This window comes from Anser anser, assembly GCF_964211835.1.
Source record: "Anser anser genome assembly, chromosome: 15".
NCBI classification, from domain to species: domain Eukaryota; kingdom Metazoa; phylum Chordata; class Aves; order Anseriformes; family Anatidae; genus Anser; species Anser anser.
This window is the reverse complement of record NC_139736.1, coordinates 3,864,569-3,891,544: the sequence shown is the minus strand read 5'-3', so window position 1 is coordinate 3,891,544 and position 26,976 is coordinate 3,864,569. Positions and strand designations below refer to the sequence as shown.

The 26,976-nt window shown below is 48.1% G+C and overlaps 1 protein-coding gene across 4 annotated transcripts in view; it reads right to left on the bottom strand.

Moving 5' to 3' along the window:
- Window positions 1-26,976, bottom strand: part of RNF216 (ring finger protein 216) — an 80,383-nt gene that overhangs the window by 48,243 nt on the left and 5,164 nt on the right. For all 4 annotated transcript variants that reach the window (XM_083800697.1, XM_083800700.1, XM_083800699.1 and 1 more), the window contains exons 2-13: window positions 18,854-18,982; window positions 17,531-17,664; window positions 15,409-16,269; window positions 14,432-14,508; window positions 10,669-10,771; window positions 9,968-10,132; window positions 8,852-8,966; window positions 8,426-8,565; window positions 7,577-7,627; window positions 6,376-6,513; window positions 5,182-5,330; window positions 4,651-4,729 (exon numbers count right to left, since the gene is read on the bottom strand). In XM_083800697.1, the coding sequence (XP_083656823.1) occupies window positions 4,651-4,729; window positions 5,182-5,330; window positions 6,376-6,513; window positions 7,577-7,627; window positions 8,426-8,565; window positions 8,852-8,966; window positions 9,968-10,132; window positions 10,669-10,771; window positions 14,432-14,508; window positions 15,409-16,269; window positions 17,531-17,664; window positions 18,854-18,920 (2,079 nt within the window). In that variant the 5' untranslated portion in view covers window positions 18,921-18,982. The remainder of the gene's footprint in view (window positions 1-4,650; window positions 4,730-5,181; window positions 5,331-6,375; window positions 6,514-7,576; window positions 7,628-8,425; window positions 8,566-8,851; window positions 8,967-9,967; window positions 10,133-10,668; window positions 10,772-14,431; window positions 14,509-15,408; window positions 16,270-17,530; window positions 17,665-18,853; window positions 18,983-26,976) is intronic.

Below are 26,976 nucleotides of genomic sequence, written 5' to 3'. Positions count from 1 at the left end.
TAAACCACACTCACACAGACACAGGAGGATGGGAACTTAAATATGGGAGCTGGGCTGTGAGGTTACTGCCAACAGAAAGAAAAGACAGGGGTTTGCCATAAGCAAATGCCCCTGCCGGCTCTGCTCTCCGCTAAAGCTGTGGGGCTAAGCCATAAGTAACAATGAAACCCAAATAACCAGGCTCAAGGAAAAGCACACAGAGAACAGCGATAAGAATGTCTGAACAGAGAATGAGACGGGACCACGGGACCTTCAGAATGTTTGCACTGCTGTCAGGAAGCTGAATGAGACAGCAGACTTCAGCAGCTGGGAAAACATGTTGCAAAACAAGGGGAATTAAGTAATTCTCCATATGCACATCCTACATTTTGGACAAGCTCAGTTTCTCCAACCAGAGGGATTTTTTTTTCCATGTTGCACACGCACCCAGTGACAAATCGTGATAGTGTCTGAGCCTAAAACCACAGCGTGTTTGGAGCTGGGCAGGGCAGCCCTGGGCAGCAAGAGCCCAGCCTCTAGCACACAAGTAATCGCGCTGCGGTATGTGCCGGATGACATCCTTGGAAGGATGTGTCACCCCCAGCACATCCCCAACTGCTGGCGACTTGATTACACAAACATTTCCCTTGCACCCTATAAAACACTGGTGACTGGATCAGAGGTGGCTGGGGCTGCCTCCTTATCTCCCTCTGAGCGAGGCACAGCTGCGTGCCCCGGTCCCGCACCGGGTACAGAGATCACAGGCCCTGCAGCACGCCCCGTTAGCTGCTCCTGCAACTTGAAATCTGCAGTTTCTTCTGCAACCATTTCTTATTTCAGCAGGAAAGGCCACCGGCATCAAAGCCATTGCAAACCACGCACCGTGGCTCATTAGCACAGGTTGTGGATGCAGCGTTAGCACCCTGCTAGGAAAAGCCGTGTTCAGACACCGCTTGCTAGGCAGAGCTCTGTACAAGCTTAAACCTGTCTCGCTTCCAACAGAAAATGAAGGGCAAAAGCAGCTGGGTGCATCTGTTCCTAGCAAGCACCTTGAAATCAACCCTGCAGAATACCAGCGGCTTCAGAACAAGTCCCCTCTAACACCTATGCCTTAGTCCTGCAAATGAGAAGCGCACGCGAGGATTGCTGTGGCCAGAGCCCATCCCAAAGACAAAGAGGCAAGGCGGTGGAGGGTTTATCCATCTGACACAGGCACATCAACCCCTCTTTCCAGCACAGCAGTTCAGATACCTGGCAGGCAAACTCATTCCCTAAACGCAGCCTCAACAGCAGATGCACCGAGGAGCCCTGACAACAGGGGTGGCAGCTGCCCGGTCCGAGGGCGATGCAGTTTAGCACCACGCAGCCACACGTATCCGCTTCTTTGCGCCCAGCCAGCGCTGAAGCAGACAACTCAAAGGGACGAAAATCCTAAAGGCATGCAAAGGAGTTTTAAGGAAAAGCGCTGGGAATGCAAGCCCCTGCGACGTGGCTGCAGGTTCCAGCCTGGGGACGAACCGCCCGGTGTGGGTTTGGAGCTCTCCTGGCCCGGAGGGACAGCGCTGCTCCATGCATGCGTGATTTCCATGGCAACAGCAGCTTTCACCTCCCCATCTCCTGGCTGGCTGAAAGCCCTGCAGTGCTTTGTGCTGAGACTGCAAAGAGGGGAGGCTGTCCCCCCCCCTCCAGCCGCAACACCGCGCCTGGGATAGCTGGGCGAGCAGCCTGGGAACAAAAGGCTTCCCGGAACAATATGGGATGTTGGGAGGAGGGAGGCAGAGCAGAAAGAAAGGACTTCCTTTGCTGGTGGGAAGCAGTGCTTCCCTCAGCGTGCAGAAAGTGCACGCTCGCTTCCCAGCGCTTAAGAAGCCAACGAGCAACACGTGTCTTCCACAGTCCTCCCAGAATCGCGATGTCGGAACACAGGGAGGAGAAACACGCCCCAGCAGGGATGAGAAATTCACCCCACACAGGGCAAGATGGAGGCTGACCGGGCTGGGCAGCAAACCTGCCTGCTGCCGGCAGCCTGGCTGTGCGCCTGCAGGCTTCCCGGGAACGCGCTGCAAGCGGCTCGCTGCAGGGCGAAGCCTCGAAGCTCCAACAGGTCTCAAACAGGTCTCGGGGCAGCCCGCTGGGCGAAAGCTGACTCCCTCCCACACCAGCTCAGACTGCAAATACCCACGGGGAATGCGTTCAGAGGGTAGCTGGGGCAACGCTTCTCCTTGGCTAATTAAGCTCTTTCTCCACCCTGCAGTTCGGGATGTTAAGATTTAAGTCCTGGTCACCTCGCTAGGAGCCCAACTCCACGAAACACAGCTGGAGCCACACCGGCCCCGACAGACGGTGCAGGCTCATCTGCGTGCTCTTTGTGCGTTCGGTCGGTCACGGGCAGCCACCGGAGCTCTGCCCATTGCTGGGGTTACACCCAGCCATGCTCTGCTCCCTGCAAGGTGCAAGGGACTGGAACTACAGCAGACCGCAGGCGAGATGCACAGGCAGTAACCTGGGTACGTCTAGAGATGATCTACTGAGCCCAACACGCATCCACAGCCAACATGAAGGCTTCCAACTGATTTCCACCACTTATTTTAGAGTATGTCCGTATCAGATCCAAATGTCAATCAACCTCTGCAAGATTTGAAGAAAAGTCAGAGTATGAACATGAACCCTCTAAGCAAGACAAAGGAGCCAGGTGACGGAGCACAAACGTGACCACCATCTGCTCCTCCTCCCTCCACCCTTTAGGAGCCCCGAGGTTTCAAGACAGGCACATTTTGACCTTTCGCTTTCTATACTTCCCCTCACTTTAGGTTCAGCTGTGCAAGCACAGTCCTTCCAACCAGAGAGGGACTCCTTCCAGGATCAGTCATCACCACCACAGAGCCTGCCAGAGGCACTGCTAGCAAAGCCAATGCATCCTCTCCAACCTCTGTAGTGTTCCCATAGAGGAAAGGCTAATCTAGTCCTTTCCTCCCTCAGGGCAACAGTTTCCTGAAAGCAAGAGCATTAACTGAAATTCTTCATTCTGGGAAGAGGCAAGATAGCAGGGAATAAGAAGCACTGCAGTTGCTGCTATGAGACACCACCACATCCTGCTATCCCAATTCTTCATCCTCGCCTTCGAACCCTCAAGTTGTTCAGACTTCTAAGGAGAGCACTGAGCTACTCAGCAGATTTTCAGCTAATGAATCAACACAAGCTGTCCAGGAAACCAGAAATCCAGCCCACTGGAATGCTGCAACCCCAGGGAAGGGGGAACAGACAGCACGCTAGGAAGGAAATGAAACAGCAAACCAGAAGGAAAGGAACACATCAGCACTGACCTCTCTTATCAGTTACTGTACCACATTACACGTTTTAGGAAAAAGACTTCAATTCTTTTTGCATACTGAAATGTTCATGTGTTTTGAGCCTGAATTTTGTTCGGTGGTGCTGACACATGTACATTTCAAAAACAGCTTGGGTTTTGCACAAACAGATTAAGAAAAAAAGTGATTTAAAGCATGAATCAACAGTGCCACCTAGTGACTAGCAGATCTCCTTGCTCCTCAAGTTTGGATGACTAGAATTGGATTTCTCTCCCAAATGCTAGAGATGGATGTTAGCAAAACATATCTGGATATCCGAGAACTAAAATGGAATTGCGTGTCGTTAGGTAGCTCCCCCCCGTATGCTAATTTTTCACAAAAAAATGCAAAAGTTCACTGCTGGCAACTTCAGTTTCTGCAGAAAAAAAGAATTGGACTGCCTATTACTTTCTCAATAAGGCAAATGGTGGAATCGCTTACGAGAACCCAAAGCTACAGCAGCTACAAGCATACAGTTAATGCACTCGAGAGGAATTTCCGTGATTAGCAGAAATCTCTGCTGGTGAACGGGCAGCTCTCTCAATATTGCATGAGAATTCATCGCTGTGGCTACAGTTACGCAAGATGCCTCGTAGCTCCAGCGCTTAATGCTGATACTGTTGGCCTCAGCTCACTGGCACCAGATGTGAGCGAGGTTCTGCATATATTGAGGAAACTGAGAAAACACATTTCTACATTTCTGTTTTCCCCCAGAACAGAATGTGCAGGAGTAGCAGCAGCAAGTTTTCCCCACTCTGTAGCCCCACTGGACCTGGGGATTGTTCCATTATGGCTAATAGCGACCTTTGATAGAAGCACAAAGAATTCCTGCCCTTTGAATGGACACATTCAACTAAGTTTTTGTCCCTTCCAACCAAAACTGTATTCAAATGATGGCATTAAACAAAAATGTAAGATGCTAAGGACAGTACACAGGGTTGTTTCAGGTCATTCACCACAATTTTCATTATTTCATTACACAAAGGATTACAATTGGACTTTATGCTCATTCCCTGTTCACCTAAAAAGTTCTGTATATGCATGACAGCTCCCTAAGACTTTTCTAGAAGCTTTTTTAGTCAATATCTTCCAAGTCTGCCACGTGAAAGGGATACTGCTGTCTGTATCAACAGCGCCCTGAAATACTTCTCATCAGCTACACAGTTTTAGAGAACATCAACAGATCCAGCAAGATACCTGTATCACTGCCCCATGCAGTCGCTTTAGATCCTCATTCATCTGGTACTAGGGAAGCACGAGCTGTGTTCCAGCTCTGCTGCCTAACACCCTAGAAGAGACCGAGTGGCAAGAGCCACCCAATTACCTTTCTGCAGCGGGGATTAGGACAGCTGAACCGCTTCACATCGTTGTCCAGTAGAGCTGGGAAGTTACAGAATGGACACCTGCAGCCCAAAAGAAGGAGCTATTAATGCATAATGCCAAACAAATCTCTGCTGGAAGTGGATTTAGTCAAACAGCTGTGTGGTTCTTAAGAAAGATGCCAACCAAATGTCTGCCGCCAGGATGTGCTGACTGCTGTCTTTATGCTCATATTTCTTCGATCACTTCCCTGTTTGCAATCAAAATATTATATGCTCAGCACTACTTTAGACCATGTAATTTAGAGGATCAACACAGAGCTAGCAAGCAAGGCTTGGGGGAGATGGCTCTATTGAATTTTAATCTGCTCCTAGTCAAAGGCAGACCAACCTGAATAAAAACAGTCTGAAGCCTGAAATGATTAGGTGGCTCTTAAAAAGCTACCTACCCCACATCTGGTGCATGTTTAGGGTTTGGGGGGGGAACAATTTTGTACAACAGTAAGCACAGCTTGTGTCTTGCACTGGGCACTTACCTGACAAGCTCATCTGCACAGGCAGCAGCCACCTCCTCCTCCGCTTTCCTCTCGTAGTATTTGCAGAGGATGTTCTCCGGAAGCACCTTCTCCAGCTCGCTGGTGGGGAATGAACACGTGCAACTGCCCTCCATGCAGCTGAGCTCTGACTGTGGTTGGAAGAAGAGAGCTCAGTTTCAGTCTGATGGTAGTGACAAAACAGGAGTTAGTACCTAGGACATTCGCAAGTAAACCAGAGCAGAGCCTTGCTTAGAGATAATAGAGCATAAATCAGTAGATGATGGCCAGAAAACGGGCTTACTATGGTAAGAACGTGGCTAATTAACGAGCGCTGGACGTGAAGATGCTTGTTGATAGCTGGGATCACAGTTCACAAGCTCCAAACCCACTGTGACCACACAGAAATAACAGGCTACTGTGTGGTCTCCACTGAGAACCAGCACTCTGAACAGCACGTTACATTCTTGTCAGTACAGTCATACAAACGTTGTCTGGTTTATCTTCACATGAAATATAGATCCCAGAGTACAAAAGTATCCTACAGTTTGGTTATCATATCCGAGGCAAAGGAGCACGTACACCTCAGAGCAGTCAATAATTCATCCGTAGCTCAGCTAAGTACCAGGACACTTAACTGCTGCTCCCTTACCATTTGGACCGCCTCCGGTAACTGTGTCCTAGGAACAGCAGCACCTCTAAATGGGACTGGGGTTAGTAGTACCATCGGGGAACCAATCCCCAAATTAAGTTGGGATTGCAAGGCAGTTAGGAAGGACAAACATTTTTTAGCTATGAAGAGACTGGCTGAGTCAGAGATGAGAACACGTTCTCTGCGCAGACTTATCACTGGTTTATTAAGCATTAAATCAAAACCAGATGAGTTTAAGTTATTATTATGAACACTGTAAAAAGTTTTTTCTAATAATCCATTAAAAATTGCTAAGTATGGAACAGAGAAGACTGAAGTCAGCAAAACCAAAAACCTACTCAACAAAAAATCCATTGTGAAGTCGTCGGCTGTTCACTCGATGGTGAGACTGACTTGTTGGATTTGGATTTCAAGACAATTCCATTCAAGTACTTCTTGGGAAGTGCAGTTACATCTGGTTTAAGCAACAAAACTATGCAAACAGCAATGTGATCTCCCAACAGCAATTCATCCATTTTCCCCTCATCCAATTGGAAAATTCTTACCTTCCCAGAGCCAAAGACTGCCTCCTGAGCATATTTAATTAGGCACTCCTTGCAGAACAAGTGACCATCTGCACACTGAGTTAGCTCTTCAAATGCAAACTCCCCATAACAGCAGCGGCACTCTATCATCTGACCATCCTGCAGCCATAAACAGAGGTGTTAGCTACAGCGAAAAATAAATAAATACAAATCAATACCTAGAGCAACATACCAACACACTCTGCTGCAAATAAAATGCAGCGATGCGGGCACATACAACGGCAAGCCATAAACAGTGCCAGCATTAATTATAAAAAAAAGAGCCACAGATGTACATCATTCCATCAGATATCCTACTCAATGGTCAAAATCCACTAAGCAAAACCAGGAACTCAGCTTTAAGTAACTTAATATCTACATATCTTGCTTAACAGATTCCAAAAAGCTAGAGAGTGTGGTATTTCGATAATTCTTAGCTCACAGGCACAGAAGCATCTTGGGTTGGGGAAGCTGCAGAGCGCACGCCATTCACATGGGGAAAACCAAGCTTCAAATCTGTTGCCCTCTAAAGGAATATTTACCCCGCTGCCTGCGGAGACCCTGCCTTGGCCTCTTCACTGCAGGGGTGGAGAAGCTTGCCACTGTTAAGAATAAGCATGCCAGCTTCTTCAAAGGTCCAACACCTTCTCCCAAGTTTGAAGAGGAACAGGCAGCAAGAAAGAAAAAAGTAATCCACAGCTGCTGAACCGATCTTTAAATTTTCCCTCTTCATTTAAAGGGAAAGACCTGTTTTTCAGTTTTTTGCAGAGTCCTTTCTGCAAACGAGAAAGGCCTTTTCCACTGGCAGAGCTCCAAGAACAGCAAATCTGTTTTAAACAGCCATAACGGTGGTAGCAAGAACAAACCTGGTGCTATTCTATTGCACTGTTTGTTGTGGCCAGTAAAGATACAAGCAGACTGAATTCCTACAGATCATTACGTGCATCAATACTGTCTTGCTGCACTCAGCAGCCTTTCTAAAGGCCTTCTAAAGGCCTGTCTACCTTTTCTAAAAGCCAGCCAACACATACTACGCAGGTTTTACCCGCTCAGCAAAAGTGGCACAGCAAATGCAGCCCTTCAGAAAAGCTCCCTTCCAGAAGCCAGGAAAGTCTGAAGTGGTAAGTGCAAAACAGCATCTATGCAGAAGCTGAACTCAAGGGACCACGTTATAGATACTGACCTTCTGATACTGCTCCTCATTCATCTGCAGAGCAAGGAGGAAGTCTGCATGCTGTAAAAGAGACATATGCATCTGTATTTACAGAACGGATAAAGCAGTTTTCCAGCCTCTACGCTCTTTTACATTATCTCACAACTTACAACCCACCACAAAAGGTGCACTGTCTGCTTATAACATCACTCAGCCCCATCCTTCCAATCCTTCAAGCTATTTATGATTCAGCTAAAACAGATGGGAGAAGCCAAGGCAGCAAGAACAAAGAACCAAATCCTACATTATGAGGGCCGCTCGTTCAGGTTCCTACGGGCAGAAAACAGCTTACCCAACAGGCATCTCCAGAGAAAGCCCCAAGGAACATTGTTTTTACAAGGAGACCCTACCCAACTGTCTAAGGGATGCTGATCTTCAAGAAGCTACTTTAGAAGAGGCCTGTAGGTGCAGAGGAGTGAATTTAGTCATCCCTCGGTCTATGGAAGGGAAGACAACACACCAGCAGGTGTTGGTGGGCTCTGCTTTGAAACACGCAGTCCTCAGGAAGGGACAAGCTGTTCTGGAGAGACCAGACTGCCAGCTTCTGCAAGGTAGAGTGAGTGGACAGACTGCCCCGGGCCTGGTCATTATTAGCCACCAACATGTGCTGCAGTTACAAGCCCTAAAGCAGCAGAGAAGCCTGCTAACAATTAGAGGAAAGAAATCATTAATATAGCTTTTATTACTATGCAGTTAAAAAAAAAGTCCAGTAACGTGTTTTATCATGGACTATAGATAAACATTAGCAGACACATGGAAGATCTCTGCACCAGTTGAAGTTGTTTGCACCACAAAACCAAAGCAGCTCCTCCCACTCACCTCTGCCATCTCTTTAACTTTTTGCTCATAGAATTCCTGCTCCAGCAGCACTGGTGGAAGAAGCGAGAGCTTGTCGTAGGTTCTCCAGTGTCGTCTCTTATTCTCCAGGAAGAACATCCGCTTCTCAATTTTCACGTCACCTAAGGCACAGTTACAGGCACTATATGAAACAGGATGAAGCAGCAAAAAAAAAGCTTAAATCCTTCCTCCTCTACACACCACCAGCTGCATAACTTTAAGGACTCACACAGAACTGTACCAAGCAGAGGTACTAATGAAGCACGTCTCCAAAATAAGATACCAGACAGTGACAGAAACATAGCTGTTCTGGGACAATATCCCTTTTCAAGGACAGTACTTTCCAGTGTAATCTAGTTCTGCTTACAATAACCACACAGAGCACAATACACACTGCTTGTTATTTACCTTGCTCAAATTTGAAATCTATATATGAATACTGATTCATTTCTTTTCTTCTTTTTCGTTTCCCACTGGTTTCCGGAGACAGCTCCTGCCATTTTTTGATGGCATCTGAAAAGGCCTAAAAAAAACAACATGCAGACTTAAATCCCTTCTGTTCTTTGGAAGAAAGCAGAAGCACATACTTCACATCAACACACTGCACAAACACACATAGGACTGATCTAAAACAGGAAAGCCAAGCACCCCATAGAGGCATGAAAACCTCTTCCCTTTGTCCACTAATGATTCCATAAAAACAAAATTGTCACCACGCAGAGCTGAATGATGCTTCACAACACCTCAGCTATTAACTCTAATACAGCTGGTGTCCACTCTGATGCAACAGAGCTGATATTTTTCCTTTTATGTTTTTAAAAGGAGCTTCTTTTCGGAAGGCCTAGAGCTAGAATCTGATTTTGCTCAATTCTATCAATCAAACAAAGAGGCACGGTGTTTTTGGTTTAGTTATGCCCTGGAACAGTGGAGGGAGAAGCTCAAGCAAAAAAAGCATACAGAAGAGTAGCTCCAAGTCAAAAGCTTGAAACCACATTCATAGTTAGTTTGCTGATGCTTAAGAACAAGTTTCTTTGCAGCTCCATTACAGTGAAACTTTTATGAGCAATATATGATTCATTTCACACATCATAATTAAACAGGACAGTGAGACTCGGGTTTCTCTTTAATTACAGGCAGTCAGTTAAAAACTAATCTAATAGAGGCAGTTAAATGTTTTAAGACTTAGTTAACTGTCTTGGCTTTACTGGCAATTATACCCCCACTTCAGCAAAGTACAGGAACACTTCTGAATCCAACACATCACCTATCATCAAGGAGCTTGTGCTTCCTCAATTCTCCTGCTACAGAAAAGTAAAAACTTCCTGCAGCATTCTGTCTGGCCAATAAATTTTGCAAGTCTCTACTAAATGAGCAAACACTTCTTGAAAGGAAAGGAAGATCGTAAGAACAAAACGCAACTACAAACACACAAGCAGATGGCACAGTACAGCAGAAGACTTCACACTGCTCTCCACAGATACAGGAGGTAACCCTAGGAAAGAAAACAGACTTGAAGAGGAGAACCTTTCGTGTGATTGCATAGTGTCCCTTGAGTTCATGTAGTGCCCACTTAATGTCTTGGCTGCTCAACATTTTGAAGTCTGCCATAAGGAGGTCAGCTGCCTGAATAAAGCACCGCTGATCAAGTGGGGCAAGCTTGGAAAAGTCAAAGTAGTCCACTTTAGGCACCTAAGAAGAAAATGCAAAAGAGAAGGTAGTCCACACACAGCCACCTCAACATACTCAATGCAGTTCAAATAAAAAAAAAAATTGAATGGGCTTTAAAATAAATTAATAAGATCAAGTAACTGTATGGAGAGTTGCAGTTAAGAGACTAAAAATTAACACCTAAAGGTCACACAAGATAGACCTGAGGGCCAAGTCTACTTCATGTGACAGAATGACCAAGAAATTCTTACACCAGTTACCAAAACGAACACTGTAGATAGCAGGTGGCTGGTAGGCAGGCAAGCCAGGGGGTCTCACTGAAGGCAGAAGAGCAGACAAGAGACAGCTGCACAACACCAAAACCTCAAAGTCATCTTGCAAGCAACTACCTATTGTTATTTAACACTATCTTAATTGCACCTGGAGGCCTCCTATCCAAGCATGGCTCAGTCAGGCACTCTGCAAGTACGTACTAATAGACTCATACATCCCAAGACGACTTCAAATTGGACAGATTTGATGGGAAGCACGCTGTAGATAAGGTCACTCTCACTTGCCTTTGTCTCGTCTTGGCTGGCAAGCAGGCTGCTGCTGGGATTTAAAACCACTCTGCCTTCCTTCTTTGGGTAATCTGGATTTTCCAGAAGAAAGTTACAAAGTCTGAAAAGATAAATACAGTTACTTCAGGTTCTGGGAGCTCAGGCTCATTCCTCCCTTGTCAAATTTTTAGCATCCTCTAATTAAAAGGCTGGGCAGGCAAGTCACAGCTTGCCCTGCAAGAACCAAGAGAGGTCTCAGACTAGAGTGAATGGAAAATAAATGACTGAGAATTAACAATGATGAGTTGTGTGACTGCAGAACGAAAAGCAAATAGATGTCTTTCAACAATTACATTTACTTAAGAGGAGCTTGTATGGGTGAGCTACTAACCAGCCCAAATCTCTCCATGCCAGGAGGGAACAACCAGGCTTACTTCCCACTCACATCCACGGCTAAAACCACGTAAAGTGATACTTCCTTGGGCTACCTACCTCTGATCTTTCACAACTAAGAGTCAAGGTGTGCTAACATCGTGCTACTGTGAAATTAATCTTGTGAGGACTACAGAGGAAGGAACAATCACAGCAGAGCAGCATTAATTGTAACAGCTGACATCTGCTGTGGCTAATACAAAACCAGCTATGGAAAGACAAGCACACAAACCCCCATAAAAAAAACTGTGACAGGTTGATGTCTTCCTGGTCAGATTACTGCTTCAAATTTGAATTAGAGCCTCCAGCCTTTATCTACTTTCACAATGCAGCAGAGGCAGAAACATGTTTAACACTGTTTACTTAAGATGTGTACTCTGAACACAGGTTTCATCGTAATAAAGCTTGAAATCATACTGCCATTGTCCAACTCACGCTGAAAACTGATCTAGTGGGAAAAAGCACTTGGAAAATTACATACTAGAGTAAATGCAGCATGTCTGAGGTCCTATTGCAAACAGTCATAACCCTGTCAGGTAGCTCAGCTGAGCATTTCAGCTTCAAAAAGTCTGTCTGCAGCAAGTAGTTTCAGAATACCCCACGAATACCTCAGAGGCCCTTTTGAAGGGTACGCTTGCTGTAGGCGATCTGAACCTGCCTTTCAGGGCTTATTCTCAACTGTCACCAACCAGCCGTGCTCGACGGGTCGAGTAACAGAAGCTGTTCCTCAGTTTCCCCAGCTATAGAACAATAACCTCCTGAAAGGAGCTATGAGGAGCAATTAACGTCTGTGAAACTTTCTGAATGAGAAGGTGCTAGGTTGCAGCACTGGCATAATTGTTGCTAATTTACATTCCTGATGTCAGAAATCAGTCCCTAATTAAGAAATCTGAACTGGCTTGCAGCATTAACCCGCTATCAAGGCGTGATTACTTTAGCCCTGCTTTCACATTCAAAGCGGAGGCATTTCTTTTTGTTTAATCAGGTATTGACATACTGAGCCAGAAGCTTTTGACCGAGCGTGAATGCTTCTGCACACAAAAGCTGAATAGATGATACCCTGCTAAGAGGAGCTCTCACATCTTATCTTTCGCATGGGTTCAAAGTTTTAAGACTATCATTTTGGAAAACAACAAAATATCTCGGCGCCCGAGCATTTAATAGGTCCCCCTTTTGTCAAGGACAACTATTCTAATCCGACAAAACAGAAACTTCAAGGAGCTCCGAGCACTGCAGCTCAAACGCAAGGCTTTCAGCTGTGGCACAGCCGGAGCACGTCTGAACCGTTCTGCATGTTGCCATCTCAATGCTCGGGATTTTCGGAGATGTTAACCTTCGGTGTCTGACAATTAGTTAAGTGGGTCCCAGCACGCAACGCACGCACACTTGCGGCACCGTTCATTAATATCTGCACCACAGGACACAGAGGCAGTTAAAAGCCTCATCCCTGCCCCAACCCAGCCACCCTTAGTTATTATATTTCGAGCCTGATTCAGCTTGACACACCGTGGAGATCAAAGAGACCCCGCCAGCCTGGCTGACCAGTGCTTTGACCCGTTTTGTGCGGATACCAAAGATGCAGTGACAATTCAAAAGATAGTTTGGTTAAAGGAATAAAAATATGGAGGAGAAATCTTTATCATCCAGTAAGTCCGTAATGCACCACCGAGCAGGCACTGTAGATGGCCTGCGGGGAAGCCTGTAAGCACCTTTTCATCTCCCTGGCTCTGAGGCACACAATAGGAGAGAAGAGATTTCGGGAGCAGAGAGGGAAGGAACACATTAAGACTTATAGAAGCCGATACTGGGATTTACTTCTACCAGGCTTCACTAAGTCCCTGCAGGATACAATAACGAGGTTTTCACACAATCCGTGCGAGGGTGCTGCAGCTAGCCACAGCTGCAATGGCCTGATCGCCCCGAGGAACGGGCTGCTGCCCTACCCACCATCCTCATTTCCAACATAACCAACTGCTCTGAGGCACAGGTACGCAGGGCAGGCACCTGAAAGCCTTTCCTGTGTTGAACATGTCATTGCTGCAGGGAAAGCACTTTGAGAAGATGAGGATAGTTATAACTAGATCATTTTCCATCCTAGAAGTCCTTCTTTGAAGGCACAACTTCACTACACAGGCAAAGGTAGTAGAATAGGAAATCTAAGGGTGATCCCATCTATTATTTTATATATTAGGCTTAGTTCCTTGCCAGTTACCTTATTTATGCTCCAATAAGTAACTGCAAGCCTCACATGCTTGAATACTGCTTAATTAGCGCCTTAGTTAACTGTAAAGGGCACGGGATTTATATGGAGATAAAATGAAACCTCTGGCAACCAACACCTATTCCTCATTCTTGTATCCCATAATAACTAGTTTCAACATGTTCAAGATAGTGACAGCTGCAGAGAGAAAGAGAGGGGCCACCCAGCATCAGACCCAAGTCAGATGTAATTTACTTCAAACCACTCTCCCCTCAGTGCTGGCTGGTGCCAACACCCACAGCCTTTCATTCTTCAGCTGCGCAAGCCTTACCCAAAAGAGGAGGGTGATGATGCAACTTATCAACAAAGATTGATGACTTTTTTTTTATTCTTTTGATTCTAAAGTGAACTCCCAAAAATATCAAATATGATTCTTAACGCTAAGGAATCCTTGAGCTGCTAGTACAATTGGGAAAGCAACAGTACTCAGGATGATTTTCCATTGCTTTTACTTCCCTTCTTGGCTCAGATTTCTGCTCAATTTGACCAACTCTGTCCATCAGAAGACATCTATAACTAACCCTGCTAGCCCTTCACTGTGTTTGTTTTATCTGCAAAAGGTGGTTTGAGAGGAACTCAAATAGCACCACTGCCATTCAGTCAAGTAAATGGGATAAAAATCAACAGCATGACATCAAATGAGCAAGTCCAAAACAGTGTCAGTTTTACCCAGAAAAGGGCAGGAAGAGGCAGGAAATTATTTTCCACAATTCAAAATTCACCAATTCACCTTTGAATTACATTTTACAGAAGCTACCTCAACACCTACCCTTGACACTAGTCTTTAACAAGCCTAGTAATGGTTAAGAGGAAATGATATGTAATAGTTTTAAATAATCAAAGAACTAGTAACAGAGAATTTGCAAATTATCTTAAAAGCAGAGAAGCTACAACACGATATCAGAAAGAAAATTTCTATTAGAACAGGGGGAAAACAAAAAAAAAAAATCCATGCTCTTTGGCACTGCCAGCATAGTGCTGACTCCCAGCCTGGATATGCTCAAAGCATTATTAGCAGGAAGGAAAATGGCAGCGTGACTGCAGCCAACCTGTTTTATGGTACACTCTGGCTCTTAGCTTTATACTTACACATTTAAGTCATAGCAGTTCTTGACATTGATCAACTCTTCAATATATTCTTTCTTCACATCTGGGAACCTTGCTTCCTGCAGTAGGAAGAGTTGAAGGTTATACAGGCATTAGAGGAGCAGTGTGGTACAACCTAGCAACAGCACCAAACGCAGAAATATATAAGTAATTATCTAAGTGCTCCCGAGACAGGGGCTAAAATGGCTTCTAAGAGACACTTTCTACCCATCCAGCCTGGCTACTGCACGTCGCTGGCTTTCCTTGCTCCACAGGATGAATACCAACAAGAAAAATAGGGGCAGTGATATGAGTAGTCATGAGCAGCTGGCCTAACAAGTGATTCAGGGTGGATGGAAAGAGGAGAGGCGCATAGGATCTACACCACAAGCAAAACTAATATTTACCTTTAGATAGAAGATTAAGGACTTCCAGGTTGTGTGCTGAAATACAACATTCCAAAGCAAGAGGGGGGAAAAAAACCACTGCATATACCTACTCAAAGCACCCAGACACACTAGCAATGAGATCAGAGAAGACAAACTTTTACTTGCATTTCTGTGAAAACCCTACTACCACTAGCCACGTAGCCAAGAGCACCCTTTACTGCTCTCTCTCATTGGGTTTTCGTACAGGTACTGGAATTGGTTGTACCATACAGTACTTTACTTTGCAAGACTGAGCTGGTCAAAAAACCCTGACAATGCAGGAGTATCTACTTGCTTTAACAGGTGGACAAGTCAGTGACTAACAAGGTTTGACTCTGAAAGAAGTTAATTTTTGTTGAAGTGCTGCTTGGAGAATAACAACAACATTTTCTCAACCCTGTTTTTTCCAAATAGAATCAGATATGGGACAGGGAGGAAGAACTTGGCAGGGGGAAGAAGGGATTGGTTCAGATACAGTGAGATGTATCTGTTTGAAAAACTTGTCTGAAAATAACACATGCATTGAAGGCAAACAACCCTGGGAACACTTACTGTCTCTCTGATGAGCAGCGCAGTGAGGTCTTGGTCCTGCCCAGCAGCCCCCTGTTCTGGCACATCACTAGAACCGAGTTCGTGCGAGCCCTGTGCCGGGAACGCCGGGCCTGGCTGCTCGTTGTCTATTGCTGCCTGCTGCCCCCTCGGTTCTTCTGGGGGGTGTGCTGGCTGGGGCGAAGCGGGACCAGGAATCCCATCCTGCTGCGGCTCAGGTCTGGGGAAAGCCGGCCCAGGAGCCTCCTCTCCAGACGCCCTCGAAGATCCTGATTCTGCTTCAGGCTGCCCTTGCGGAGGAGCACAACCATTTACGACGGCACGTGGCTCCCCTTCCGAGGGCTGGAAGTGATCCAGCCGGCTGTTCTCCTGGAGCTCCTGCTCCATGCTGGCTGCAGCAACTGTTCCTTCAACGTTTTGCGAGAGCTCTGGCTTCAAGTCCTCTCCTTGCCTGCCCTGGGCTTCTACCTTTTCCTCCTCTTGTGGTGGCAAGTCTGCTTTCTCCAGATTAATGATTTCCTTGTCAACAACCACCTGTGGACTCATCTTTACTGCTGGAAGCAAACTTGGGCCAGGCTCCAGGTTACTCGTAAGTTCAAACCTGGGGCCATTCTGCTCAGACGGCCCGGGCTGCTGCAAGGCAAAGTTCACATTCTCATCCCTGCTTGGTCCAGCGCTGCTCTCCACCATGTAATCGTACGGGTCCTTCTGGCAGAGCAGAGCTGACATCTCATCTTGCAGATACGCGCCCCTCAAGGGCCCTACATCACTTTTGGATCCTCCTTCTCCCACAGCGTTTGCACCCTGCCATTGAGCGGCAGGTCTGATGACATTGGGACGCACAAGCTGCTGATGCTTTGGGGTCTAAAAAGAAGACAGACAAGAATAAGTACGAGTTTTCTACTCAGAATCCTTCCTCCAGATGGTCTTTTGCACCTAATCAAATTTCTGATGGGAAAGACATGAAAAGTCCATTTTAGCAAGGAACATAAGGCATAAAACTGCAACCCAGATACCTTTGTTTCACTGGACAGCACCCTCAGTCTGTCCCTGGGTGCTAAGAGTACATTTGTGATGAGAGAACATTTGGCAGAACTGGGAATGCACAGGACTTTCACACTGGAATAACTCCCCAGAGCTTCACCCCCAATCTCCATTACACTTCCAGTAAGAGAGTCTGGAAATTAGGAACTAACGGATGGCATATTTGTATCTCAGCAAATTCATTCGTTTTAACAGGCAGCAAGAACCAAAGCTCAAAATGATAATCTCTGGCCTTGCTCCTGCTTCTGCCAAGCTAAGGCTGCTGAATGCAAGTAGAGTTTGAATGCTCTCCGATACTGTTTTCAAGTAAGAAACAGAAAAGTTATCTTTACATCCCATTTTCTCAATAACTCTGGTTATTTTAACAGAAAAGTAGAATATATTCTTAATACAGCTTAAATTTGAAATTAGACAAAGTAATAAGGTTAAGCTAATGCCTTTGGCCCTCCTCTGTGTGACTGCCTGTACCAGTGGAAATAAATTTACCAAGTAGGCTGGCTTTGTAAAACTGCAAAAATTCAGGTGCCTGCAACAGCCCAACAAGAATCTAGTGTTCTGAACACTGGAACAGGCTTCCTAGAGAGTTGCTTGCTGCCCCACGCCTGTCAGTATTCAGGAGGCATTTGGATAACGCCCTCAAAAAAATGCTTTAACTTTTGGTTAGCCCTGAAGTAGTTATGTCTGGACTAGGTTATCTTTGAAGGTCCCTTCCAACTGAACTATTCTAAACAGCAGAGATATAAAGCACACAAGGTTAAACAAGGCAGGTTTTGAACACCTGCATTCTAAGGAACAAGTCCTTTTTTTCTGGATTAAGATAGATAAAGAAGGCTCTAGCTTCCGTAAAGTTAAGCATAACTTTACGATACAGCTAACAATCTATTTCTCCCTGCCTGTGCCCAGAATACAACTAAACACGTAAACCCAGCAAAATGCCATCATTTCAACGCTCATTTAAGACACCCTAAGTAAATCACTGCAACTGGGCAGGACTCTCAAAGGAACGCATCAGGTATTTGCGCAGGATGTGGTTATAAAGGCCATGAATAAAGCAGCAACACGTACAAGAATGAAGAATTACCTCTGCCAAGATAACCACATCATCATCATCTTCCTCATGCTGCTGTTCTGCTGGTCTTTCCAACAGCAAAGGCAATTCTTCATCCGAGGAATCGGATATCGTGATAAGACCGTCATCCCTGCGGTTTATCCAGTCTGCAGTAAAGTAAGTACAGTTAGCTGCTTGCAAATGACAGAGCACGAGTGCTGGGACACGTGAAAAAGCCATCTTCACACTTCCATTGCAGCAACAGGGAAGAAGCGCTCAAAGGTCCCTGGTTCCTCTGCAACGTACTGCCACAGGCACTCCTACGTCCCTCAGCCTTCTGAGCAAAAACCTCGCACAAACTACAGCTCAAGAGACCACAACGGCACGTGCATGAAATGGTCCTGCAGAGGATCTTCTACCCCAAAAGTGAGCACGAGCCAAGCTGCTGCAAAAATGATTCTGAATAACTCATGTAGACTACTTCCTAATTTTTGGAGAGAAAGCCTGATCTCAGGTACCGTGCGTTTTCTTTTACTGATGCACAGTATGTTCTAGAGGACAGATATGGCTCCATGTGCGATTCAGTGTCTTCTGAAAGAGAGTGACTTCGCGGGAGCACCTTACGCCAGCCTGAGATAGGGCCCCTGACTGTGAGCGCAGATGATATCCTGCTATTGGATGACAACCCTCGAGGTTTGTCAAGAGGGAAATAAAGATGCTACTGAGCAAAGCTGCTGGAACTCGGGAGATACATGCCAGCCAGAAGCAGAGGGTTTCTGTACTACAGCACACCATCACACTTTCCCTAGGATTTAACACAACAATTTGGTTTACACTTCTGTAACTCTGCAGCAACACACAACCACTTCACGCAAGAGCTTAAAGTGTCCACCAAATTTGAGCATTTATCTACCTATTTATCTACCCTTCAGACACACAGAAAGCGTCATTTTGAGTTCCACTCGAAGGACGGGTTACAGTGCATACAGCCCTATTAGGAACCGAACGAGGTTCTTAAAAATGAGGTTCTTAAGAAGGTGGAACATCACGAGCCCCTGAGACCTGCTGGAATACCTCTGCGTGGCTTGGGTGTTCCCAAGAAGTTAGCAATCTACCTTAAGGCAGTACAACACCAGAAAGACAAGAGCCAAATATTCCACGTCAGCGTAAAATGAGAGGCTTCGTGGCTACCTACAGAAAATTAAATAAACCAGAGCGGTGTATTACATGGCAGAACAGCCCACTAGCAGCTTCCTGTTAACATCACCCCCGCAAGTTTAATGGCTGTTATTCCCAGCGCTTGTAAGCAGAGCTGTACAGAGATAGCTTTGGAAATACACACAAATCAATACTCACCTTTCCCTCTGTGACTACGGAAGCTGTTTAAGTGAATTACTTCTTCATTTCCACCTCTCTCTGCCATTTTAAACAGCTGCTCCCAGAAGCGTCAAGGCCCAGGCATGGCAATCAGGCTAGAACGAGGAACTAGAAGACAAAATAATAAGAGTAAGGCAAACACAGTGGCACCCTAGGCTTTCCCTGCTAGATCCCTTCTGGGATTCTTGTGGCTCTCCCAGCAAGGCTCTTAGGAGATATTTTCCATGCCCGAAGGGAGGCACGTCTCAGGTCCTCCTCTGAGGGTTAAGACAGCAAGACCACCGAGCACAATCAGCCCTGAGAAGCCCCCCGGAGGAGAACTCGGAGGCGCTCGCAGCTCCACGATCACAGGAAGAAGGGAGAGGTGCTTCTGCGCAGCCAGCCTCAGCCCCGGTGTTTGTGCTCAGAGCTGTTTTCCTGTTTCCAAGAAGTCAAAGCCCCACAGTGGCGTTTCTGCCACCACCTACCGGTAAGAGGAGCAAAAGCCACTTGCCTGAGCTGCCCCAGGACGCCGGCACCACCTCTGCCACCCGTGACAGCCACCCACAACCACCCCTCACCGCACACAGCGCTGGGACGGGTGCCACGCCGCCAGCTGAAGGATCGCCAACATTGAGGTCCTATCGGCCAGGCCTGGGGGTATGGTGCAAATCCCAGGATATTCCACCTGCTCTCCAGCCACAGAGACCCAACAGGGCTCAAATTCCTTCACGGGACAGCTTCTGGGGCTGTTCTGCCACCCCACCCGTTCCCAGATAGGCACCATGCGCTGGCAGAAGGCTCCGGGGCAGGATTAGACCCAAGGAATCATCACAACCTCAGCACTTGGTTTCCATTTTATGCCCTGCCAGCTCCCTTTATCACACAACAGCTAAGTACACGGGAACTCTGAGCAGTTTGATCACGGCAACGAGAAAGGTCTTTTTATTGGGAAATATTTGCCTTATTGTTAGAGCACAGAGGCGTCTGCATTATTTACCAGAGCATAAGTTGAAAGAAAATGGTGGCCTGCTATAAAATCCTGTCTGCTTGCACACAAGAGCAGTACAAATTCCTCCTCGATAATTCTACTTAACCTTCTCTGCAGGGAAGGCGATTTGCAGCTAGCACAGCAGATGAAGAAATCTGTTCAGATGTCCTCGATGAACTTCAACGTATACATCCCCTACACGCACCAGGAACTACTCATCACCATCCTCACAATATTTTAATACAGTGTAAAATCGTAAAAATAAAAATGCATAATCATACCAAAGCAGCTGTTAAAAAGGCCAAAGCTCACTGCAAGGCAGTGCTGAGACCCGGCCATCTTCTGGGTGGGAACCCACACGTCTCCAGCACTACAGCACGCACAGACACAGTCCCGAAGCCTCACACCTACAGGTAATATCAATACACTGCTTCCTTGCTCGTTTATTTTATTTGTAGGGCAGGACTATTGCTTAGCACACACAAAGGGTGCCAGCAGCATGGCTCAGTGCCTGAAGCAACCTTCCCTGGAGGGCACCTCCACCCTAACAGCTTTCATGGCTTGGACAGGAACGGCCACGGCTCAGCCGGTCCCAACCCCGCTGAAGTCCTGCTCTGGGTGGGACATCGGACTGGGTCTCTTCCAACCAGCATCGCTACAAACATGCAGCTCGCCCTACATCTGAGCCCTGAAACTTCAGCAGCACGCCTTGTTTCCAGCGAGCAGCCCCAAGAACGCCACGGGCATATTGATGCCTTGAAAACCCTTCAAAAACCAAGGTTTGGGGGTTGTTTCCACAAGGCTCTTCAGCTTCTGCCTTATTACAAGCGAGGTCACTCAGAATAGTACTTGGTTGCCAGAACAGCACGAAAGTGCTGCTCTCCCTCCCTGCAGACAGGTGCTGGAGTGGCAGCTCAGGGGCTGGCTAATTGTGAGCATCCTTGGTGAAAAGACCGTCCTTTTTAAAAGGGCACATCCACGTTATTACCGTTCCATTTTCCCTGGTACTCGCGACTAGCCACCACCCAGCCTCGCATAGCGTTTTCCCTTCCGTAGCGCTCCAAGCACTCGAGAAAACAAGATCAATATTGAGCCTGCCATTCAAGAGATGGAGAAATGGAAGCGCTGAAAGGCACAGCGCGGCCAAGGTCATGAAGCGGGGCTAGAAGCAGAGCCAGGAATAGCAACCCGGGCTCTTCAGATCCAGGCAGGTGTACCCACGCCAACCATTTCCCCCAGCTGGTCCCACAAAATCCCACAAAACGCTCCTTGCAGCGGTCAACAGGCCCTGCGGGGCCAGCAGCGCCTCACCCCAGCTGCCCCCACCCCGGCTCGAGCTCGACGAAGCAACGGCTCAGCAGGCAGAAGCCAACGCTCAACCCAACAGATGACAAAGGACGGCTCCGAGGCTGGCAGGGGAGGGACAAGCCCGGTCGTGAACGCCACAGATCAGCCCTTGCGGCCTCAGACGGTGCAGACAGAGGCTAGACAGGTGTCTGCTCGGATCTGCTCTGAGCAAAGCTCAGCGGCTGCAATAGTTTTCCCCCGCAGGGGCATGCGGTGCGTTAGCAGAGCTCTGTATGCACGGGCCGGTCAGCACCGCAAACGCTCGGCGCAGTCAGCAAAAACATCTCCCAGACAGCTCCACCGGTGCTTTGTCCACAGCTGTCCGCGTCCAGCTGAAGGCAATGCTCACCCCGGGCAGCTCCAGGTACCTGGAGAGGAACTTGCACGTCAAGAAAGGCCCAGAAAGAGTTCGGGATAACAGTCTGCTGCCCCCCGTACAAGAGAAAGGTGCTCGCACATCACCGAGAGGCTCACGGAAGAGCATTAGCCATAATATACAGCCAAGGCAACATAAAAAATGAAATAAAGGCCAAGCCTGGGAAGAGCTGGCTACGTACCACTTCTCTCTTTCAAAACAGGCCGCATAAAAACCCGGGCAGCTTAAAAAAGCTCTGCTTGGAGGGTAGAAAGCAAGGTTCCACCAAGCTAGCAGTTAATTTTGTCAATAGAGGACTCACGTTTAAACAAGTATCTATAAGCACGGGCCAGTTCCATCTAGCAGCACGAATAAGAAGTTTATTCATGTTTATAGCACCAGGCTGCCAAGAACGTGAAGTAACAAGATCAAAGCCACCCTAGGGTCTTGCCCTACATAAACAACACAATAAAAAGCAAGAGAGGCAGAGGGAAAGAAGCTACCCACACTACCTCGGCGATTTTCATGCCTATTTATAGGTACAGAATAAGGCCACCTGTAAGTGAGTTCTGACGAAGCCATCAGCTTCTTCGCGATGCAGTCTAGGACCGAATGCAAGAACTATTTTAAATGAATGCGACCTGACAGCCGCACACAAGCTGGGTTTCCTTCCTAAAACCTCCCACCGGCACTGCAGCACACCAAACTACAGAGATTCAAGCCCCAAATCCAGTAACGGGACGACACAAAACCCTTATCGTGACTTGGAGGTCACCTGCTGACGGCACAATACAGCACCAGGCTGGAGATGCGGCGCACCAAATCGCCCCTCTGCTTCCCAAACCCCTCCACGTCCTCAGGACTCGACACACTCGAGGTATTTCACTGCGCAGGAAATCAAATCCCCTCTATTAAGGTTTTTCCTGCAGAAACTTGAGAGGGAAAAACAGCATTAATGGAACAGCTACTGGAAAAATCGGAGACCATCGGGGACTTACGGGTAACCCTGCTCTGAACGGAGCAGGTCTCGGGCTGCCTGTTCACACCCATTTCCAAGCTGACCACACACACACACAAACGTGCAAACCCCACAGCCACCGGCTCCGAGCTGGCAAACCCGCTGCCAGCAGGTGAAGCAGGTCCCGGGTGCACGCAGCTTGCTTACACGTGAATTCCCAAACCCGCTCCAAATCCCCGCAACTACCGCGTTACGTATTTTTAGCCTAACCTAAAAATAGCAGGCATCGGTGCCGTGCATATATTTAAAGTCCCGGCACACGCAGAAGTCTCTGGCTGGCAGGAATTGGAGCAGAACTCAAACGCACTCCCTCCATCTTCCGTTTGTGCTGTGACGAGCATCCTCGGATGGGGCTGGGATTTCAAGCCACAGTCGAGGGGAGAAACACTATAGCGTAGTTTTTCCGACTTACAGCATTTAAAATCTCGAACTGCCACATCCCCAGGACGGGACTAAGCACGAAGTGCTCTCTTCTGGCTCTAGCTCAAGGCAACAGGAGCAGACAGAAAGCACTGCAGGGGAGGCTGGAACCAAAATCCCAACCAAACGGGGGGAAAAAAAAGAGCATCATGGAAGAGATGTCAGCAGCATCAAGTCACTGTGTGTTGTAGCCTCTCCCCCTGCACAGCACCGCCGCTGCTGCTCACCGACGTTGACAGCAGAGCCTCAGTTCCCACCTCCTGCCTGCAGGCAGCACACGTGTCTCCTGGTAGCCTGCGAGCAAGGTGAATTTCTGCCTCGTTTCAAGCTGCTAAGACAAAGAGAAGCTACTTAAATAATGCATTGCTCGCGACAGCCAGCGAAATGAAAAGCTAGGACTGAGCCCTTCAAAAAGAAATAACAAAAACACGAAACACACCAGAAGCGAAACGAAGCAGCCCAACCTCCTGCCAAGCATCGCGGCGAAACATTTCAAAGGGCTCGCCGTTTGCTGGGGGCTGCTCCTCCTCAGTCACGTAGGAAAGCAGGGAGAGCTCGAGTGGTTGATCACGTTAAGCAGCCTCGTCCCCACCAAAAATTAGAAATCCCCCGGTAAGAAACGCTGTGCGCAAAAAGCCCGTTTGCTGTGCGACCTCCGCCGCATCGCAGCTTGCGAAAGAATAAAGCCGGAGGTGCAGACGTGTGCCTGCGGCACGGTTTCCCTTGAATGGGAACACCGAAACGGAAGCGTTGGTGGCAGCCCAAAGGCCTTGTCCCTGTCCCCCTGCAGACAGGGATGCTCAGGCAGCGACCGGAGGACCACCAGGTCCCAGCAGCAGCTCTGGTGCTGCCCGGAGCTGCAGGAGTCTCACCAAAACTCCTCCTGGGAGCATAGGAAGGGGTAAACTGACTTCCTTACAGCAAAACGTGAGACAACCGACACCAGAACTGGCGCTCCGCAGTCGGCAAAGCGGAACTGATCGCTCACCTCCCTGCAAGGCAGCCCACAGGCGCGCCGCTCAGAAAACACCTCCTGGCACAGCCGGGACCATTTCTGCAGCCACGCCAGCCTCATAAGCGACTTCAGAAGCAGCGCTCCAGGCCGGAATGTCATTAAGGTGGACGAGAGGGACAGGCAGCCCCCGAGCTCCTCTGGCAGTAATCACAATTTCCAGTGATCTCTTGCAAGTTCTCAACTCCTCGCCCTCTCTTACCGAGGAATAAAGGCGGGCTGGGAAACACACATCAAAGCCAGCCGTGCCCTTTTCACCAAGCATACCATTGATGCAAGCTCCTTTGATATCTGCAGAGCGCTTCGTTATCACTTCGCTGACAAAAAGCGAACCACGAGCACGCTAGCACGGGGCTGCCCAGCTTTACTGAAGCCTGCTCGTGGCTGGAACACGGCCAGAAGCGTGGCACTGCAGGGATCCGAATGCTGCTCCGTGTTTTGGTCACTTCTCAGTCCGTGGTGTCACCAAGAACAGGCTGTAAGACATTCGGACAAGCGAGGTTAAGGATCAGCAAGGTATGAGCTGCTTTCAGGTGTCAGTGCTCCAGAGAACCGGTCAGCCTACAGCCAGCCAGAGGGCACGCTTTGGGATGACTTGGGCACAAATCACTGGAGTATTCCTTTTTTTTATGACTTCCAGGAAACGTTTTGTACAGCACAAGGCTTCTGAACAACCTCATCTATGTTCGGCGTTTCATCAAGGTGCGAGCATCGTTCAACTGTAATTCCTGAAAGTGCCCTACCTCCGTTTTTGGCACAGCGATTAGCACCAAGTACACGAGGAAAGAAACCTGTCCACGTTTCCCACCTGTTTTAAAGCACCCTTTTGTTCTGATTTTGCGGTCTCAGGGCGGGGATAAACGGAAGAGCGCGTGAAGCCACGCGATCTGCAGCTCTGCCGCTTCCAGAGCAACTTTCACTTCTAGTTTTTTTTTTTTGCCGTGAACTCACATGTACCCCAACCAAAGGCGGCTGAGGCTCTTCCCTCCGAGCAGCACCGTTATTAAGCCACTGATGTCTGTCTCTGCGGACTACCAGGTGCTCCACGTACCTGCGAGTGCCCTGCCTGATGTTAACTGCAGCTGCCTTCTCTTCCCTATCAGCCCAGAGGCCAGACAGAAGTACAAAAGGAGTGACCTGCGTGCCCCAGGATACACACGAGAGCGCTTCTCCATCACTTACACTTCACAGAGCTCTCCGGGAGAAAGGAAACCATGTTTCCTCTCCAATTCCTTAGTAGTTTTTTTTTCCTTTTTTCTTTCCTTTTTTTAAGGAAGCCCAAACGTCACTTTCAAATGGTAGAGGAGAACAAAGAAAACGAAGGGCAACCTTTTAAGCAGTTATTTAACAAGGCGCGTGCACATCTCCGGGTTACAGTCTCAGCCCAGATTTTTATTGGGAGAGGAAACGGGGAAACAAAGGAGTTTGAGGCTGCTGGTCACAGCCGCCTAACGGGCTACAGCACTGCCTGCAAACTGCTACTAAAAGCAGCAGCAAGGGATTAACTAGCCCAGAGCAAAGAGGGGTCAGAGGACTAACTAGCCCGGAGTCAGGTTCAGTTGCGGTGACAGCCGGAGGGCTTTAAAATCGTGAACGGTCAAGCACGTCACGACAGCACCCTAGATGCTAAGCTGCTACCCAGCAGCCCTGCTCCAGACACAACGATCTGAGCTGGGTTTGGGAGGCTGGGATCCAGCAACACCAAAACGCACCAGCAGCAAACACGGAAAGGATGAGGGGATTCTTCTTTGCATTGTTTAAAGCCGTGAGCTGAGCCTCTCACGTGAAATTCTGCGTTCACGGCCGGGCGAAGCCTGCGAAGCACGCCTCACCTCATTTCACAGCGCTGCTGACGGTAAAAGCTGAGACTTGACCTGGAGGCGGCACAGAAGAAGAAATAAAACCACTCGCTGCAGTAGCCCACCTTAGCAGAAAGGAACAAAGGTTGCTGTGTCAGCCCGCGCGGTTCTTTTAGAAGTATTGGCTTCAAAGTCCGCCCCCAACCGTTCTTCTGTAGCGTGCAGGTGCCAAACATCCCAGAATTAGGGACTTCCGCACAGAATGCCTTCCCAGGTCACGTTCCATTTATGGCAGCCCTTTTTTTTGGGAGGCACGTCAAGCATCTGCTCTCGTCACAACTCCAAAGTCACTGGTGGCGGCCAGAAGCGGCGCCTGCACGTTAAGAAGCGTCTGGCTGCAATACCTGCCTTACACAGCCCCATTCCCACTCCATCGCTTGTCACCTCCTTTTGCGCTGAGCTGCGCCAGGAGCCAGTAGAGCTTTAACAAGAAAAGCCCTGGAAAAAAAAAGCAGGGCTCGGATGTGACACTGTCTCTCTTCACACGTCTGCTGTGGCGTAACTGGGAGAACAGAAAGAAGAGGCTAAAATAAGCTGCAAGCAGGGCGGGGGGGATCTTAAATGGCAGCCTGAGAGCTGAGACACGGCACGAGCCCAGAGCCAAGGGGCATCAGACGAGGCGTGCTCCTCGCCCAGGATCAGGCTCTGCTTCGGAAGATGCTGTGCACCTTCGGCTGCCCCGCGCAAAGGCTTTGCTTTGTGAGAACTGACAACAGCAAAACCAGCCCGCGGCCAGGCCTAGAGCTGCTCCACAGCCAGCGTTTTTCTTTTCCGAGGCTATTACAGCTCACCAGGACAGACTGAATTCCCAACCGACCAGCTAAAAAGCCAGGAAAGAAGCACTGCGCAGCGATTCTCCAGCTCCGCGCTCACGCAGATCCAGGAGGCCACAAAGGACCTAATCCCAGCCCAAAGGAAACGAATACCTTGCACATGCGAGATCAAGAGGACCACAACAGCTAAGAGATTGCCCAGACTGAAGTCAGAGCGTTTGCTAAGGACACGACTGCTTCCAGGCTGCAGATCCGCGTGCCTATCCCTTAGTCATCGCAGTCGAGGTGTCCAACGCTGCTGAAGCCTTCACAGAGCAGAAGGGATTCTTTTCCTGGGTGTTGCAACAG